This window comes from Leguminivora glycinivorella, chromosome 16 (genome assembly GCF_023078275.1).
Source record: "Leguminivora glycinivorella isolate SPB_JAAS2020 chromosome 16, LegGlyc_1.1, whole genome shotgun sequence".
Lineage (NCBI taxonomy): Eukaryota > Metazoa > Arthropoda > Insecta > Lepidoptera > Tortricidae > Leguminivora > Leguminivora glycinivorella.
Window position 1 is genome coordinate 3,324,119 of NC_062986.1, and position 15,410 is coordinate 3,339,528.

The 15,410-nt window shown below is 37.2% G+C and overlaps 2 protein-coding genes across 2 annotated transcripts in view; both read right to left on the reverse strand.

Annotated features, from left to right (window-relative positions):
• Positions 1-1,213: 1,213 nt before the first annotated feature.
• Positions 1,214-5,475, reverse strand: LOC125234569 (insulin-like growth factor-binding protein complex acid labile subunit). The gene is made up of 2 exons (XM_048140858.1): positions 5,176-5,475; positions 1,214-3,986 (listed from the first exon to the last, which is right to left on the reverse strand). Exons 1-2 carry the CDS (start codon positions 5,177-5,179, stop codon positions 1,498-1,500), a joined length of 2,493 nt encoding a protein of 830 aa, XP_047996815.1. The 5' UTR covers positions 5,180-5,475; the 3' UTR covers positions 1,214-1,497.
• A 7,056-nt stretch (positions 5,476-12,531) lies between these two features.
• The window catches only part of LOC125234486 (phospholipid-transporting ATPase ABCA1-like), a 61,763-nt gene continuing 58,884 nt past the window's right edge, over positions 12,532-15,410 (reverse strand). Inside the window, exons 30-33 of the mRNA XM_048140746.1 lie at positions 14,770-14,977; positions 14,039-14,181; positions 13,674-13,756; positions 12,532-13,269 (exon numbers count right to left, since the gene is read on the reverse strand). Coding sequence (XP_047996703.1) covers positions 13,096-13,269; positions 13,674-13,756; positions 14,039-14,181; positions 14,770-14,977 — 608 coding nt within the window. The 3' untranslated portion in view covers positions 12,532-13,095. The remainder of the gene's footprint in view (positions 13,270-13,673; positions 13,757-14,038; positions 14,182-14,769; positions 14,978-15,410) is intronic.

Consider the following 15,410-nt stretch of genomic DNA (forward strand, 5'->3'; position numbering starts at 1 on the left):
TTTTCGTGAATTGTAACGTGTTTCAATAACAATAACGTGTACATTTTAATTCGATTAACATTCAGTATACAAACGTTTATTGGGGAATCCCCGATAACTACCAACTACGGATTTTGTAAATGTTACTTTTAAAAGACCAGAAATTAAAGTTTGTATTTGTTTAAAGTATTTGATTAAATTCGTTTAATAATTAACATTAAGTCCAAAAAACCGTAGAAAAGTATTAACTACTTTGCAAATTTTGAGATTTCGTACATTAGAAAAAAACACATACTCCAGAAAAAAACGGTTTTTTTTCATGTTTTTTTCAAGCCAGAAAAAAGACCCGTTTTTTGCAACCCTATTCCCGTGAGAAGAGATAGCGAGCGATTATAGTTCATCGCTCGGCGACGGACTATAACTCGCTCGCGCTATCATCGCGTCTCTTTTAATTACACGGGAGCGACTATCTTTTGTTCGTTCCTATAGCCGATAGCTCATCGCTTACTCGCATTTGGTGGGACCAATGCCTTTACCTAAAAAAATATTATTTTTTATTCTAATAATAACCTAACCACAAAATTAAAATTTTAAAAAACCCCCGACCGCTACATAGTAGACCGATTTTCATGAAACATGGCTAAGAACACTCCCGATTAACTCGGCTTTCAGACAAAAAAACTAAATCTAAATCGGCCGGTTCATCCGTTCGGGTGCTACGATGACACAGACAGACACACACACAGACAGACAGACAAACAGACAGACAGACACACACAGATAGACACGTCAAACTTATAACACCCCGTCGTTTTTGCGTCGGGGGTTAAAAAAGGGAAAAGCTTCGTGAGGAAACCATACATTTGCGAAAGACGTGTGTTTATACATAGCTGCCTTGTACAATTACTGAATCGGTACTCAGCAGTAGGAGACGAAGGCTGATGATGATGATTCAAATGTTTATCGACAGGCAGGAGAACCAGACGAGAAAAAAGAAGGAGAAGATGAGGACGAGGAAGAAGATTGAAACGTTTTCAGTATATTTAGGGATTTTAAAAATATTGGTAATGTACTAAGTACCTATGTTACGTAGTTCTAGAAGTATTTTGAGCTATTACTTAATTATTAAAGGTCTTTAAAAAAACTTATTGCCATTTAATGTCCATCTGGAGAAGAATGGTTTGAAAACATCTTTGGTTTTAATTGTAAAAGAGGAAAATAATAAGTCTTCAGAAAAGGGATACCTACATTTATTTTATATAACTTAAAACTATAATATTTATAAAACTTTCATGTAAAAGCCTATGTTTATTCATTAAGGTCTTGCAAGGGTTTTCATAAAAATCGTTCGGCATATTTATAGACAATTTCGTTTGCCTGTTTATATGTATCACAATTTATCTTGTAACTATTTTGTAACTGTTAATTCATTGTAATTGCAATAGAATTTGTTAAATATTCATAATACAAGATTAAACACAAGATATACAATATTTGTATATCCCCTACTTCATGTTACTAATCTTCATTACTCTCTAATTCCATAGCATTCGACAATACTTCTCTACTGGATGAAACTACGCGACTACGCATTAGTTTATTTCTAAATTTAAAGTAAACAGAAACACATATCACTGCGAGCATTGCGCAAATAAGTGTCCCAAAAATCGTGGCCAAATATTGGTTCGTGACATTGAGGAGTTTCTCTAATTTTTCATTTCCCGAGAACATTTTTTTATTATCATTATCTTGAGTGCTATTGTTCATCTCAGTCTGACTCTTACATGTTATTCCATTTACATTTTCTGTCTCATAATTTGGAGATTCCGCCCTTAAGAAGAGCTCAGTTCCGTCATGTATAAATTTCAGCAAAATATCACATATTAGCGGGTTGCCTCCTATAGATAAAGTGGTCGCTGTGCTTCTAGATAATGAGAATTCAGTAAGATTAATCTTGTCTATGAAATTGTTGTCTAGATAAATGACTTGCAAATTTGGTAACTCGTAAAATAACTTTCCATCAAATCTGTGGAATCTGTTATTTGATAGGTTAATTATACCTACGCGACTCAAGCCTTCGAATACGCCAAATTGAAGGAATGACAAATAATTGTGGTTTAAATTTAAATTGTAAAGATTTTCGCAGTCCATAAATGAACCTGGTTGAATGTATGATATTTTATTATGACTCATATCAATTAAATTGATGCTACGTTGTTTTTGGAAATATATGTCGCTTATAGATGTGATTACATTGTAAGATAAATATATCCATGTCAACTTTAAATGTATGCTATTTATAGAAAATGATTCAATTTGGTTGAACGACAAGTCTAAAAACTCTATTGCCTTAGTCCCATTGAAAACGTTAAACTCTAATAGTTTTATGTCACTGTGGGATAGATTGAGTTTATTCAATGATACCATTCCGTTGAAAGAGTTGTTTCGAAGGGTTTTGATTTTAGATCCCGAGAGATCTAAATCGTAACAGGAGGACAATCCACTAAAAGTCTGTCGAGGGATATCAGAGATAGGATTATTTTGTAAATTTAATGTGTGAAGGATTTTTAAATTATTGAATGATTGAATTTGTATATTTTCGATGGAGTTATTCGACAGGTCAACCATTTGTAACTTCGTGAGAGGTTCAAAAGCATCCCTTCGGATTTGCTTTATATCGTTATTTTTGATGTAAAAATGGCTCAAGTTCTTTAGACCTGTTGTATCAAAATCTATGCTTCGTAACTTGTTATGTGATAGGTCGAGTTCTTGTAAATAGTCGAGGTTTCTAAAGGTGGTTTTACTTATTTTGGATATACAATTATTACTGAAATCAAGCGTTCGAAATGTAGGATGAGGTCCGAATAGGTCCGGGCCTAACTCTCCTATGTCTGCGTCGCTGAGGTCCAACTTTTCAAAATAAAGACCGTTAAATGCGTCAGTGTCTAAATAGCCTGCTAACGTGTTGTTATGAAGTTTCAAATCAGTGATATGCGCGCCTGCAAAGGCTCCCGACTCTATTTTAGAGATTTTGTTAAATGACACATCGAGTGAATACAGAACACTGTTATTCTGAAACGTTGATTTCAATATAGCTGTAATCATATTGTTACTTAAATCCAGTTGCTTTAGAGACGATAACGCGATGAACGAAGAGCTTTCAATACTTTTCAAACTATTTGAACTGATATTGAGATATTGTAAAGCGAACAAGCTACGAAAATTATCCTTACTCAAATGTGTCAAATCGTTGTGATCTAAATACAATTCCTGTAAACTTACTAGACCATCTAAAGAAGAGTCAAGCTTGAAAATTTTGTTATTTGAGATATCTAACGTCAGCAATCCTGTCAGATTACCAAACGTGAATTTACTCAATGATTCTATGTAATTGTAAGATAAATTCAAATGTCTCAATGTAACATATGGTGCGATGTTGTTCTGGAGCACACCTTGGATATTATTATGGCTAAAATCGATCGTGGTAACAGGTAGCTGCCAAAAGCTAGGCCAACCTATCTGGGCGTCTAAGCGTTCTATATTATTATAGGACATATTAAGGACGTTTATCACGCTCGGTTTTGCGAAAGCCGCTAGATTTAGAGAGTCAATATTGTTTTTAGAGAGATCCACGATCGTCGCTTGTCGCAGATTTAGAACAGCGTCTGGGAACTTCTTGATTTTTCCGTCCGTTATTGAGATCGCGTTGATGTGGTCTTTTAGGTTGTTTATGACTGCGGAGTCATTGGCGGTGAAGTCGAAATCTGTTGCGTGAATGGAGATGGTGAAGTTTTGGTGTAGGATGTGTTCGTCCGAGTAGTCGTTGTACAAGTAGACGCAGGGCATCTGCACGATGAGACTGACGGCGTCGCTGAGGTCGCGCGTGCAGAGCAGGCGGCCGCCGCAGGGCGAGTCGTCGCCTACCTCGTGGATGTTGCAGTCGCTGGCTACGAGGGGGCCTGTGGCGATCAGCAGCGTCAGTAGTACGGCCGCTTTTGCTGTATTATCTGGAATGAATCAAGATTTATCGTATGGAGTGAGATGGGAGACGTGAGCGTAGAGTCGAACTCGTAACACGTGTGAGGTCCAAGCCCAAGCAAATCCAAGGGCGAACAAAAGGGAATTTAATATTAATATACGCTAGGTACAGTCAACCAACGTTGGAACCTATATTGAGCATTGCAGTTCTTAAGTCACTGATCTCCGTATTATCTTACTGTGTCGCTGAACTTTTGTAGGTACTTTATGTAGATAGGTGTAGAAGTTAACGACGTAGGGAACAAATTAAATTATTTTAATAAATATTTTTTGATTGTTTTTTTTTTACTAGTAACACTACTATAAATACTAATTATAAACCGAAATATATACGATACACCAAAGAAAAAGCGATCAAGCCCACTAGTGACGAAGCCGGGAAACAAGCCGGGAAACCCCGGCTTCCCGGCTTCGCCATTTCAGTTTGTAAAGTTAAGTTAAACAAAAGGACCCAGCTTAGGTATAAATATATAGATTTTAGGCATTTTAGCTCAAACAAAGACTTGTCTACTCGAGATAATTGGGGATTCCCCTTGCTATTTACAGAATATTATAAATGTGAAAAGAGGAGGCGAATGGGAAATATAACCTTATTTAAATTAGAAGATATATTTAAAAAAAACCATGCATTATAACAGTCGAGTCGATTTGTATAACTTGTACAGTCAACCAATTGGAACCCTAGGCCACTATAGAATTATGTATATATATATGTCATAGTGACGTTATAAATCAGGTTGTGAGAAATCTTTTACTGCTTGTCATTTTGACAAAGTTATAGAGTGGCCTAGGGTTCCAATTGGTTGACTGTACCTACAGTAAAGGTTCCCAACCTTACGGACATCAGACCACGGTAAGGTTCCAAACCTATCGGACATCAGACGCATCAGAAGCTTCAAAAATAGAGTAGGTACTTAATACTTACTGTAAAAAAATATAGAGGTCGATAAAATAATACTTACCGAAATATTTAGAGAACAAAAAGGGATACGAACCCGGCCTTTGTCAGCTGTTACTATCGTTATTCATGAGTTATCGCATTTAAATTCACAATTAAAATGCACTCCTATATTTAAAACACAAGACCGTTTTTGGCCGACAAATGTGACTTGCCACAATATAAGATAACAAATAACAATAACAAAAATATAAACTTACCCATTGTATCGTCTTCATATGGCACCGAAAATCGTCACTGTCTAATACTGTCTACAAATACATGAAGTAGGTAATTGATAGCTAATTATTATTTGATTGACTATCAAACGAGCTAACTGTAAACAGTGGCAGTGCGACTGTCTGAATGACACTGATAGGAGTCCGAGACCCTTGTGTAGGTATTGACAAAGAGTTATTCATTGTAGAAGAGGCTTGTTAACTTACTATTTGGGTGAATCAACTGTTTTTTGCCAACAAAATTTCGCATACTTCGACTAAATGTGATACGAAAATTTTATTTGGATTTAGTGTAATTAAATTATACTTTTATAATTTAAGATAGAGATACAAGCTACGCAATACATGGTTTTTCAGGATTTGATATCCTCCTATTGGGCTCCTATTTCTAGATAAGTTTGCCCTTCGGGCATCTATAGGTATCTAACAAACCTAACCTATCTATTGCCTAGCCCTTATCAGTAAGTCTATTGGGAAGAAAATCCCAGTGATTCACCTGGTAAAACTACTCGGTAAGACTAGAGGGAATACATAGCACACAATAATATGTTATGCATGCTAATCTATAATTTAATTCTCATTTAAGTGAAGTTGTATATATCTTCTTTGAGAAATAAAGTTCTTAAACCTGGAATAGCCTGATTTAAGCAGTGATTCAGTGGAAATAGCTGTCCCTCATTTTTGTATGAAAATAGCGTCTTCTTCTTTTGTATGAAAATAGTGTCTTTTAATTAAAAATTGATTGTTTTTTTAATTTCTGCCTGATCTGCTATGTAAAATAAGGATCCACGATGGGCAGGTTAAAACTCACAAAAGTAGAACTAGTAAATAATAAGGGCAATTCTTGCAAAAAGCGAGAAAAAGTTGATTCACTCATTTTCGCCCAGTGTTTCAAAATCTTGGTCTTCCAAAGGAGAGCGACCTGTCTCGTCCTATCCAGCGAGACTATCCGGTGTGACATATCTTACGCCCTTTTCACACCTTCTGAAAGTGCGACAAGGACGCACACTAGCGTGCTAGGCTGTCTTCCCAGCGATACGGGTTAAGAAGGGGCTTGTTCTCAAAATCTTGGGGTAGAGTTCTACAGATGAGCTGCTTTTTGATGGGCTACTTTTTCTCTCTTTCTAACCCCTCCCTTTCACAATTTTTGAATGTAACGCGAGCGAAGCTGCGGGCTAAACCTAGTTTTTATGTACAGTCAAGTGCAAAAATACGTATCGATTTTATCCGCTCAAAAATATGTAGCGAGACCTTATTCCACCGACATAAAGTGCTATGGGACATATTTTTAACCGACTTCAAAAAAGGAGGAGGTTCTCAATTCGACTGAATGTTTTTTTTTTTTTTTTTTTTTTTTTTTTTTTTTGTATGTATGTTATTCGATATCTCCGAGAATCGTGGACCGATTTTCAAAATTTTTTTTTTGATCGAACCGGTATAACCCCGAGATGGCCCCATTGGTACCAAGTCAGGGTCTGATGATGGGATCCTGGAGAAATCGAGGGAACTCTTCAAATGTTATAGGCACATGTAATGTTTTTAGTCTATTTTTCAAAGGTACACCAGTATTTACGTCTGATGGTAATAATTTTATGTGGCTGAGCTGATGATGGAAGGTCAACTCCTCAATGGTTAGGAGTTAAAGGATAATTATTTCACTACTATACATGTATTCGGACTGGTACATATAATATCACTAGGAACCACTAAAAATCAACAAATAAATAAACTTTTTAACAAAAAATAAAACCGCCTTCAAAAATAAGCGCGTTACAAAACACGGAGAAACTAAAAAGCCAAAAATAATAAACCTTTCAATTCAGATTTCTTATCGTATTGCAATAAGCTAAACATCCAAATTATAAACAAATCAATTATTTTTGGAGTCGGTACCAGCCTGTGTATGGTTGGGTGGGGCAAACAGGCAATAGCAAGGCGACGAACAGGTCTGGTACCGACTACAAAAATAATTGATTTGTTTATAATTTGGATGTTTAGCTTATTGCAATACGATAAGAAATCTGAATTGAAAGGTTTATTACTTTTGGCTTTTTAGTTTCTCCGTGTTTTGTAACGCGCTTATTTTTGAAGGCGGTTTTATTGATAAGTTGTACGCACCCATATTTTTACACTTGACTGTACAGAGGTGACAAACCACACTATAATTTAACCGTAGAGTACTTATAATATAATTGCAATGAACCTCTTCTACAAAACATATCTCTTTGTTATTATCCTGTGTTATCGCGCAACTGTCATGATGCCTAAGGTCAGCGGGGCGTCAACACAAATGCAAGCTTTCGTTTAGACCAATAATAAGTTGCATAAGTACCTATTGTTCACAGGGTTTTTTATGCGATAGGAAGCAAATGAGCAGACAGGTTGCCTGCCGGCGTATCATGCTGCCAATTTTATCACTTATCCACATGGATAAGACATCTGTCACTCTCACACTGACATACTTGCTAAAGCGTGACGGATGCTTTATCCACGTGGATAAGTGATAAAATTGGCAGCATGATACGCCGGCTGAGTGCGTTTTAACATTATGCGATCCGATATCGGATGTAGAACCGATTTCTCATGCATTTAAGCCGCCATCTTTGATTTTTGCCTTTCAAATCCTTCCCTACATTCAATATCGGATCGGATAATGTGAAAACACACCGGTGGTCACTGCCCATGTACACCCGAAACACCAGTGTTGTAGGTGTGTTGCCGGTTTTTGAGATGGATGTACGCTCTTTTCTTGAAGGTCGTATCGGTCCGGAACTACCGCAGGTGATAGTTCGTTCCACAGTTTAGCTGTCGTCGTAATATCGTCGTATTATTACTATTTATTTAAAAGGGAGACTGTCGAGCACTGGTACTTTTACCTTATACGTAAAATATACGGTATTTAAGAAAATAAAACGAAGAACGTTACGAGTACAACAATAGGTGTTTATTCGAAAAATCAAAATAGTGTATACATGCAGTCTTTTTACATATTGTAATAATTGGTATAGTGCTAACGTAAGTACACATATAGTAGGTATATACACAGACACTGCACGGGTGCTGCCATCTTATGAACTCAAACTAATTTACCGGTATTTTTTCATTTTTTATACAACTATTGCCGGTTTAGAAACTCCGGTAAGCTTAAACTAAATGTGATAACTTAAATGATTAAATACACAGCGGAAAGAAGGTATTCGAAAAGATTTAACCCCTTAACAGCTGTAGTACGATGGACCGCGTGTGCCAATGGCTTTTGAACTTAAACTTTAGGATTTACACTTCGAATGTAGCCGGGTCCACACTGACCGAGCAGCTTCGCGAGGTAATGCGTCTCTCGCAAACATCCGTGCTGGGGCCCATTTCTCAAAACTGAAAGTTACAGGTTACAACCGGAAGTCTCTTTCCTACTTGACTTGTAACTAGTAGCTTCGAGAAATGGGCCCGTTTCTCGAAAGGTACAAGCCTTGTATTACAAGTGTGTTTCCATGACAACCCATACGATTTGACAGTTCGCGCACTTGTAATACAAGGCTTGTACCTTTCGAGAAACTGGTGCCCGAGAAAACGTTACTCAGCAAGATGGCGGCCCTCAGTCAGCTGTTCAAAATAATTCTGCACAAGTGCACATATTATTGCCGTGAATTGTGATTGTTTTTCTTTTAAATCCTTATCCAAAAGAAAATGCGAAAATCACGAATCATTTGCCACGAGAATAAATATGGCCTGTGTGGTGACGGGTTAAGAATTTCACCACCCCCTTTCTTCCCGTGGGTGTCGTAGAAGGCGACTATGGGATATGGGTTAAATTGTGGCGTAGGCGAGAGGCTGGCAACCTGTCACTGCAATGTCACAGTTTCGTTTTCTTTCAACCCCTTATTTGCCAAGAGTGGCACTGAAGCTTTAGTAGTTTCATGTGTTCTGCCTACCCCTTTATGGGATACAGGCGTGATTGTGTGTGTGTGTGAGAATAAATATGTGTAGAACTATTTTGGCTCAATTGCCTCGGGCGAGGCCAACGTGAGCGCATGAGGTAGGTCGTTTTGAGCGCGAGGCATTGCCTTGCGGCTCTCGGCTGCTCGGTCAAGGTGAACCCGGCTATTGGAAAAAAAATCTTTAAATTCCCAGCATTTTTTTTTGGAAAAAATACAATTATCTACGGTGTAAAGGGTTAATCACACAGACCCGATACTAAATACCATTAATGAATGTGATAATAAATAAATGTAGGAATGTCTACATGGATAAATTAGGCACTTATTTCAAATATACACACGACCATAACATTGACATTACATTGTAAGCTTAGGTACAAGCCCTTTACATTCCTTTGGACAAACTTAGTACTAAAATACAACGAAAGTCTATAAAACGTTAACATAATTTTATGGTTATAGCCTTATAGCCTAATGGAAATCTTTTTTACCACTTTGACCGCCAAAGATACGTAATGATATTAATGATGCATGGTATCGTATAGGTCAAAATCATTAACGCAAGAATTCAAACCAAACATGCAGGAAGATGGTAATGACAATACATAACATACATATATTAATTACTATTTTGGTACTGGATTATATTCGTTATAAGCTGCTAAGTAGAGAGCTACCTTGAGCACTTTTAGGACCGGCCTATAATCTGCTTACAATACTAGTATATTTCAATCTATTTTGTACATAGCCGAATATATCTTTGCCTATAATTTGCAATTTTAATGTTTAAAAAGTATATTTTTTGCATTATATCAATAGCTATATATTTTTCCTCATATAAGGCTACATTATAAGCTTAATTATAAATATAAGGGAATGTACAGCAGTCAATCATTTAAGCCTCTATCAAATAGGTTCCCATTCCATACCCTATCAGTACATTTTACCCCATAATACTTCAAATATTGCTGTATCCATACTGTATCAGATATCATCAACATATAGATCAGCCCTTCATCGCCCACTGCTGAGCATGGGCCTCTCTTCTGGTACGCCACTTCTATCAGATATACGCCATCATATATCTGAGCGGTCGGGACGAATTGCCTTGACAATAAAGGCGTGTTTAGACATTTGTGATTACCTTGACAGGTCCGATATATATGGCGGTGACTGTACTACTCTAGCCTTGAATCTATAATGCCCATACTTATTCTAGGTGCTACGGCTAAAATTGAGATTACTTGAGTGCTAAATAAAATACAAAATAAACTAAAAAAGGACAAAAAATATGGATATTTACAAATGTTTTCTTAAATTAACCTAATGCATTGTAGGTACCTTTTCGGGATGAAAATTAAATCTGAATAACATGGAACAAAGTCGCTTTTACTATTGATTTAATTCAATTTTATAACCAAAAAAGAACCAACCATATTTTTCACTGCTTTTCAATCAAATTAGATTATTAATTTTAGCTTGCACGGTGGGTCGCTATAACTGAGCGTATCTGCACGAGAAATCTGCTCACCAAGATCAAAGACATATCGCATATCGTCACTACTTTAAAAAAAAAACTTGTGTCTTCGTCTGTTAATAAAAAGAAAATTGAAGTAAGTATGTATGGAATGCATATAGACTTACTGCGTTTTAACTTTGAGGAGCAGCGTGAGATACGAGATTTTTTCAAAGTAGTGACGACATGTAACTCCATATCTTAGACGGATAAAGTCTAAGAAAAAAAACGTACCTCAAAGTTCTAGAGAAAAAGGCACGGTGGCCTAGATGGCGTTACACCTTTGGGGAACGCTCGGCTAGATGGCGCTAATATTAATATTTGGCATTTTAACACATCAATAACAATATGGGCCAAATTGTCAAAACTGAGGTTCAAAAGTTTTAAGCATGTGTCAAGAGATGGCGCAGATGTGATTACAGATTTTACTTTGACAGTAACTCTCTATAATACTCGATCCTCTTTGCCAAGATGTTAATATACTTAGCACAGTTTCGTCTAAGCAACCGTACTCCTATCTGTTAATTCGTGTTTTTTGTAACAGGTAAGGTGAATACGTAAAACCAGAAAAGGTCTATATTTTGCTTATATTATTTTAGCCACAGAAAAAGTGTAGTATTTTATTATAGGGTTACTAGTAGAAAAACTAGGTATTTCAAAAATCGGTCGGAAGTAACAAGGCCACAATTTAATTCTTACAAAATACTAGTTACGTCTAGTGACAACCTTTATGACAAGTTCTATTACTGAAAGCACCTGGTAATTACATCTATCAGTAAAAACATTTATTTGTGTTTTTTTTTCTTATGTGAAATTATTTTTTTCTTTTCATTTTGCCATTTATAAAACCTAATTCCGTCATACAAAGCGAATAAGTGTCCAAATTCTATCAAACTCTAAGACCTTTACTTAACACTTGCATATACTGCGTTACCCAAATCGCTGCTAACTTAGTTTGGTCGGACTCTATAAGCTTTCTTGGCGCCATCGCCAATGGCATGACTTTTTAAGACGCCTTTAAACTGGCGTTTAATAACGTAGGTTATTTTTGGTATGTAGTAGAGGTATTTTCGTTTTATATTGTATTCTTAACCCTTAAATGCATAGTGATGTATGTATATGCATCATGCATTTTTGACTCTATTGACAGCATGTCAAAATTCAAATTTGAATAAATATTTGTCAAGGTCATGTATTTAAGGGTTAATGTTTTTTTTTTAATAATACACACTACCAAGCCGATTACGATATAATGAAGCCAACAGTACACACTAAACGACTCTCAATAAAGTAGGTATTTACTTTAAACATTAAAAATAATATCATTGTCATTAAAAATCGTCATGGTTGTATGTTTAACAAATGTCAGGAGATGTCGCTTTACCAACTGTCACAATTTCTACATCGCGCTATCGAAATGTTTATTGGGAATGTATATAAGGGTTTGGGATATTTTTTTTTAATATAAGTATTGGCTAATGGCTTTATTTGTGACTGGTTGTTTAATTTATATTATAATCAATCCTTCACTATGTAAAGTGCGCCCTTTCTGAAGGAATTAGGAGAACATAATTATGGTGGAATTCACAAATAATTGAAAAACCTCTTGCGACTAAAGTATAGGTACCATTATTCTGAAGTTTTTGTTGGTTACTTAACCTCTTGTGCCGCGATAATTTTTTGCATATGGTTTTCTACGCGGTTCCGCCTATATAAGCGTAAAATTATATGACGTGAAGTGAAAAATGAATGAAGTGCAATAAATAAATGATAATGATTGTGATATAACACGTAGCCGTAAAATATACCTGCACTCAAAATGAAGGTGCGAAGGAATGTTTAGACGAGTGAGGTGTCCAGCCTTACCCCCCTTTAGGCCCACTTGCACCAACCATTTAACTCAGGGTTAGTGGGCTGTCATCTCTCAAATTCCATATAAAATGGTGGGTTATTAATCCTCGGGTTAACCCTCCATTTTCGTTGGTGCAAGTTGGTGGTTACATATTCTGAGACTTAAAGATTTTTAACATTTAGGTGGTAGTAAAACGTTATAAATAATACTTAACTCCATTCTATTTAAAACTCTTTGGAGCATTATACCTAGGATCCCGCAAAGCGGGGCTTAATAGGCAATACTTCAACTTTTCAGTATACATAGGACCTGCAAATCATAGCAAAAGTCTAACCTTAGAGCTACGATCACATCACGCGCTTCTTTGGCTAAACACTTTTCGGAGGGTTCTACTTAATATGCCGCAACGCGGGGCTTCATTACTATTTATCCTATATCCCAAAACTTTTCTGACTTTATACTGCAAAGCGGAACTTCATCTGCAATGCTTTTGTTGAACTGTTTGCTATGCTAAGCACCTTTACAATAATCGTAGCAAATACCTTATACATATTTATAAGTTAAGGCAAAACTCTAACCTTAAACATATTTGTAGCTATCTATACGCTCTCAGCACGCGCCTCTTTGGCCAGAGCTAAGAATACTTCTTCAAGCGTAGTTTCTGTGACGGTGTAATCTTCTACTATAGAAGGGAACTGTTCTCGAAGATTCTCGAGTTGCGAGAACAGCTCGCTGTAGCGCAGCGAGTCTTTCACGTGGTAGCTCAGCATGCTCTGTGAAAAGACGGGTATTATGTACATTTTCGGATGCCCGATTGTAGTCAGACAGAATTTACAATTTTACAGTTTTAATCATATTTGCTAAGAAGGTCTCTCCTAACACATTCCGTGCGAGTGACTGATAATCGGGTTCTCTGTTCGTAGGCGCTTTTCGCTACATACTCATTTTTCTATGTTGGCTGGGGTTGTAGCGCGAAGCTCGTGCTGGCATTGAATGTGTTAGTCCTACAAAACTTGATGAAGATTTTCGTTATTTTAGGATTATCCTTCAAGTCATAACTCTGAATGGAAATTGAGACATGAATAACAAATATTTTACAGCTTTTTGTGTAAAGTTTTTTTTTAAATTTGGTACCGTTATACTATTTGTATTTATAAGATAGTATTAGTAAACATACCTGGTGCTGATCCTGCAGCTCGCATGAGAAACGTGTGTTTAATTCGCCCTTAAATTCATCGAGTTTTGACGCACCATCCGTCACTGAAAACAAAGATTATGATTTAGATACTGTACACTTAATTGTTTAATTTTTTTTAATTACATTTTAATGGAAATAAAATAATTATAATTAAGACTTATACTATATATACAAATAATTGTTTAATTGGTTATATTTTTAAATGGAAACGGGACTTAATCGTGTAGGACTTAGTTTGTTAGGGGCCAAATATTAACAAAATATGAGTGAAAATCGTGTTAGTTTAAATCCATATATGTTTAAAGTGCATTACTCAATGTAAATTGAAACTTAAAATGCCTTACCGTCTTGTGCGTGGCTCAGTTTGAATACGACGGAGTAACCTTGAGCGTGTTCGGCTTTAAGCGCAGCGGCCGAGCCTAGCGCGCGCAATTCTCCACCTGACATGATGGCTATGCGGTGGCAGAGGGCTTCCATTTCATCCAGGCTGTGGAACAAAATATATTTTGAAAATGAAGGAGAGAGGATTTAATTTACTAGTATGTTTCGTTGTAGGATTGTCATTAGTTGCATTTTCAGTTTAGGCTCAAAATCACTAGCAGTAACGCTCTCCCAAATAGGCGGTGGAAGGTTATTCCAGCATTACGTAGCAGCATAATGAAAACTGCCTGAAAATACAGCGGTTTCGGGCAAACTAGTCGGAGTATACACCCGATACGACACTGGTAGAAAATCAAATGTGACATTATCTGGGTAAAGGGACTGTCGATGGCACTTACGGTGTTATGAGCGATGTTCGTATACAAATACGACGCCACGGGACGTAAGCGCCATCGACAATAAGGTCCCTTTACTCAGATAACGTCACAAATTATTAGTTTAAACTTGAATCTGCTAATAGTAATGCTCTATCAAATAGGTGGAAGGTAATTCCAGTCCTAAGTAGCAGCGTAATGAAAACTGCTTTGAAACACAGCGGTATTGCATTGCACCTTGGGAAAACTAGTCGGAGAATACACCCGATACGACTTTGGTAGAAAACCAATTTACGTGAAAAAAATACATGTACGGGTACCTGTGCGACGCGATAATCAACTCGTGGTGTCTCCTGGCTCTAAGCAGGGCTTGGTGCATTTTTCGTCTAGCCAATGGGTCCACTCCAGCAGTAGGTTCATCCAGTAAGGCAGTGCGGACGGCCTGGCATAACGCTGCCGCGGCCGCTAAGCGTCGAGCGCAACCGCCGCTGTATGAGGACAGACGCTTGTCCGCGTGACGCGTTAGGTCTGTAAGTGACACAATATGAAATATAAGGTTTAGACCACATAAAATCGGCACTTTTTAGCGTTGAAATGATTACTAAAATCTTTGGCCTCTGGAAACTATTCCATCGCTATGCCAATTTTGTGTTTATATTTAAGTCTGAGGGGAAGCGACATCTGTTGCACCAGAATAACACTTCTTAAACGGCTACCAGAGTTCCAAGTCATAGGAAATTCCCCGTTAGGCACTGGTCCCACCAAAAGCGAGTAAGCGCATAAAAGAGAGTGCGAGCGATTTATAGTTCATCGTTACGGCCCAGCCACGACATTGGTCTAAGCGCGAGCGGCAGCCATACGTGCGAATGAAAAGTCCCATCGCTGTGTCTCGCTTCAATGTATGGCTGCCGCTCGCCGCTGCCGCGCTTAGACCAATGTCGTGGCTGGGCCGTTAGGCGAC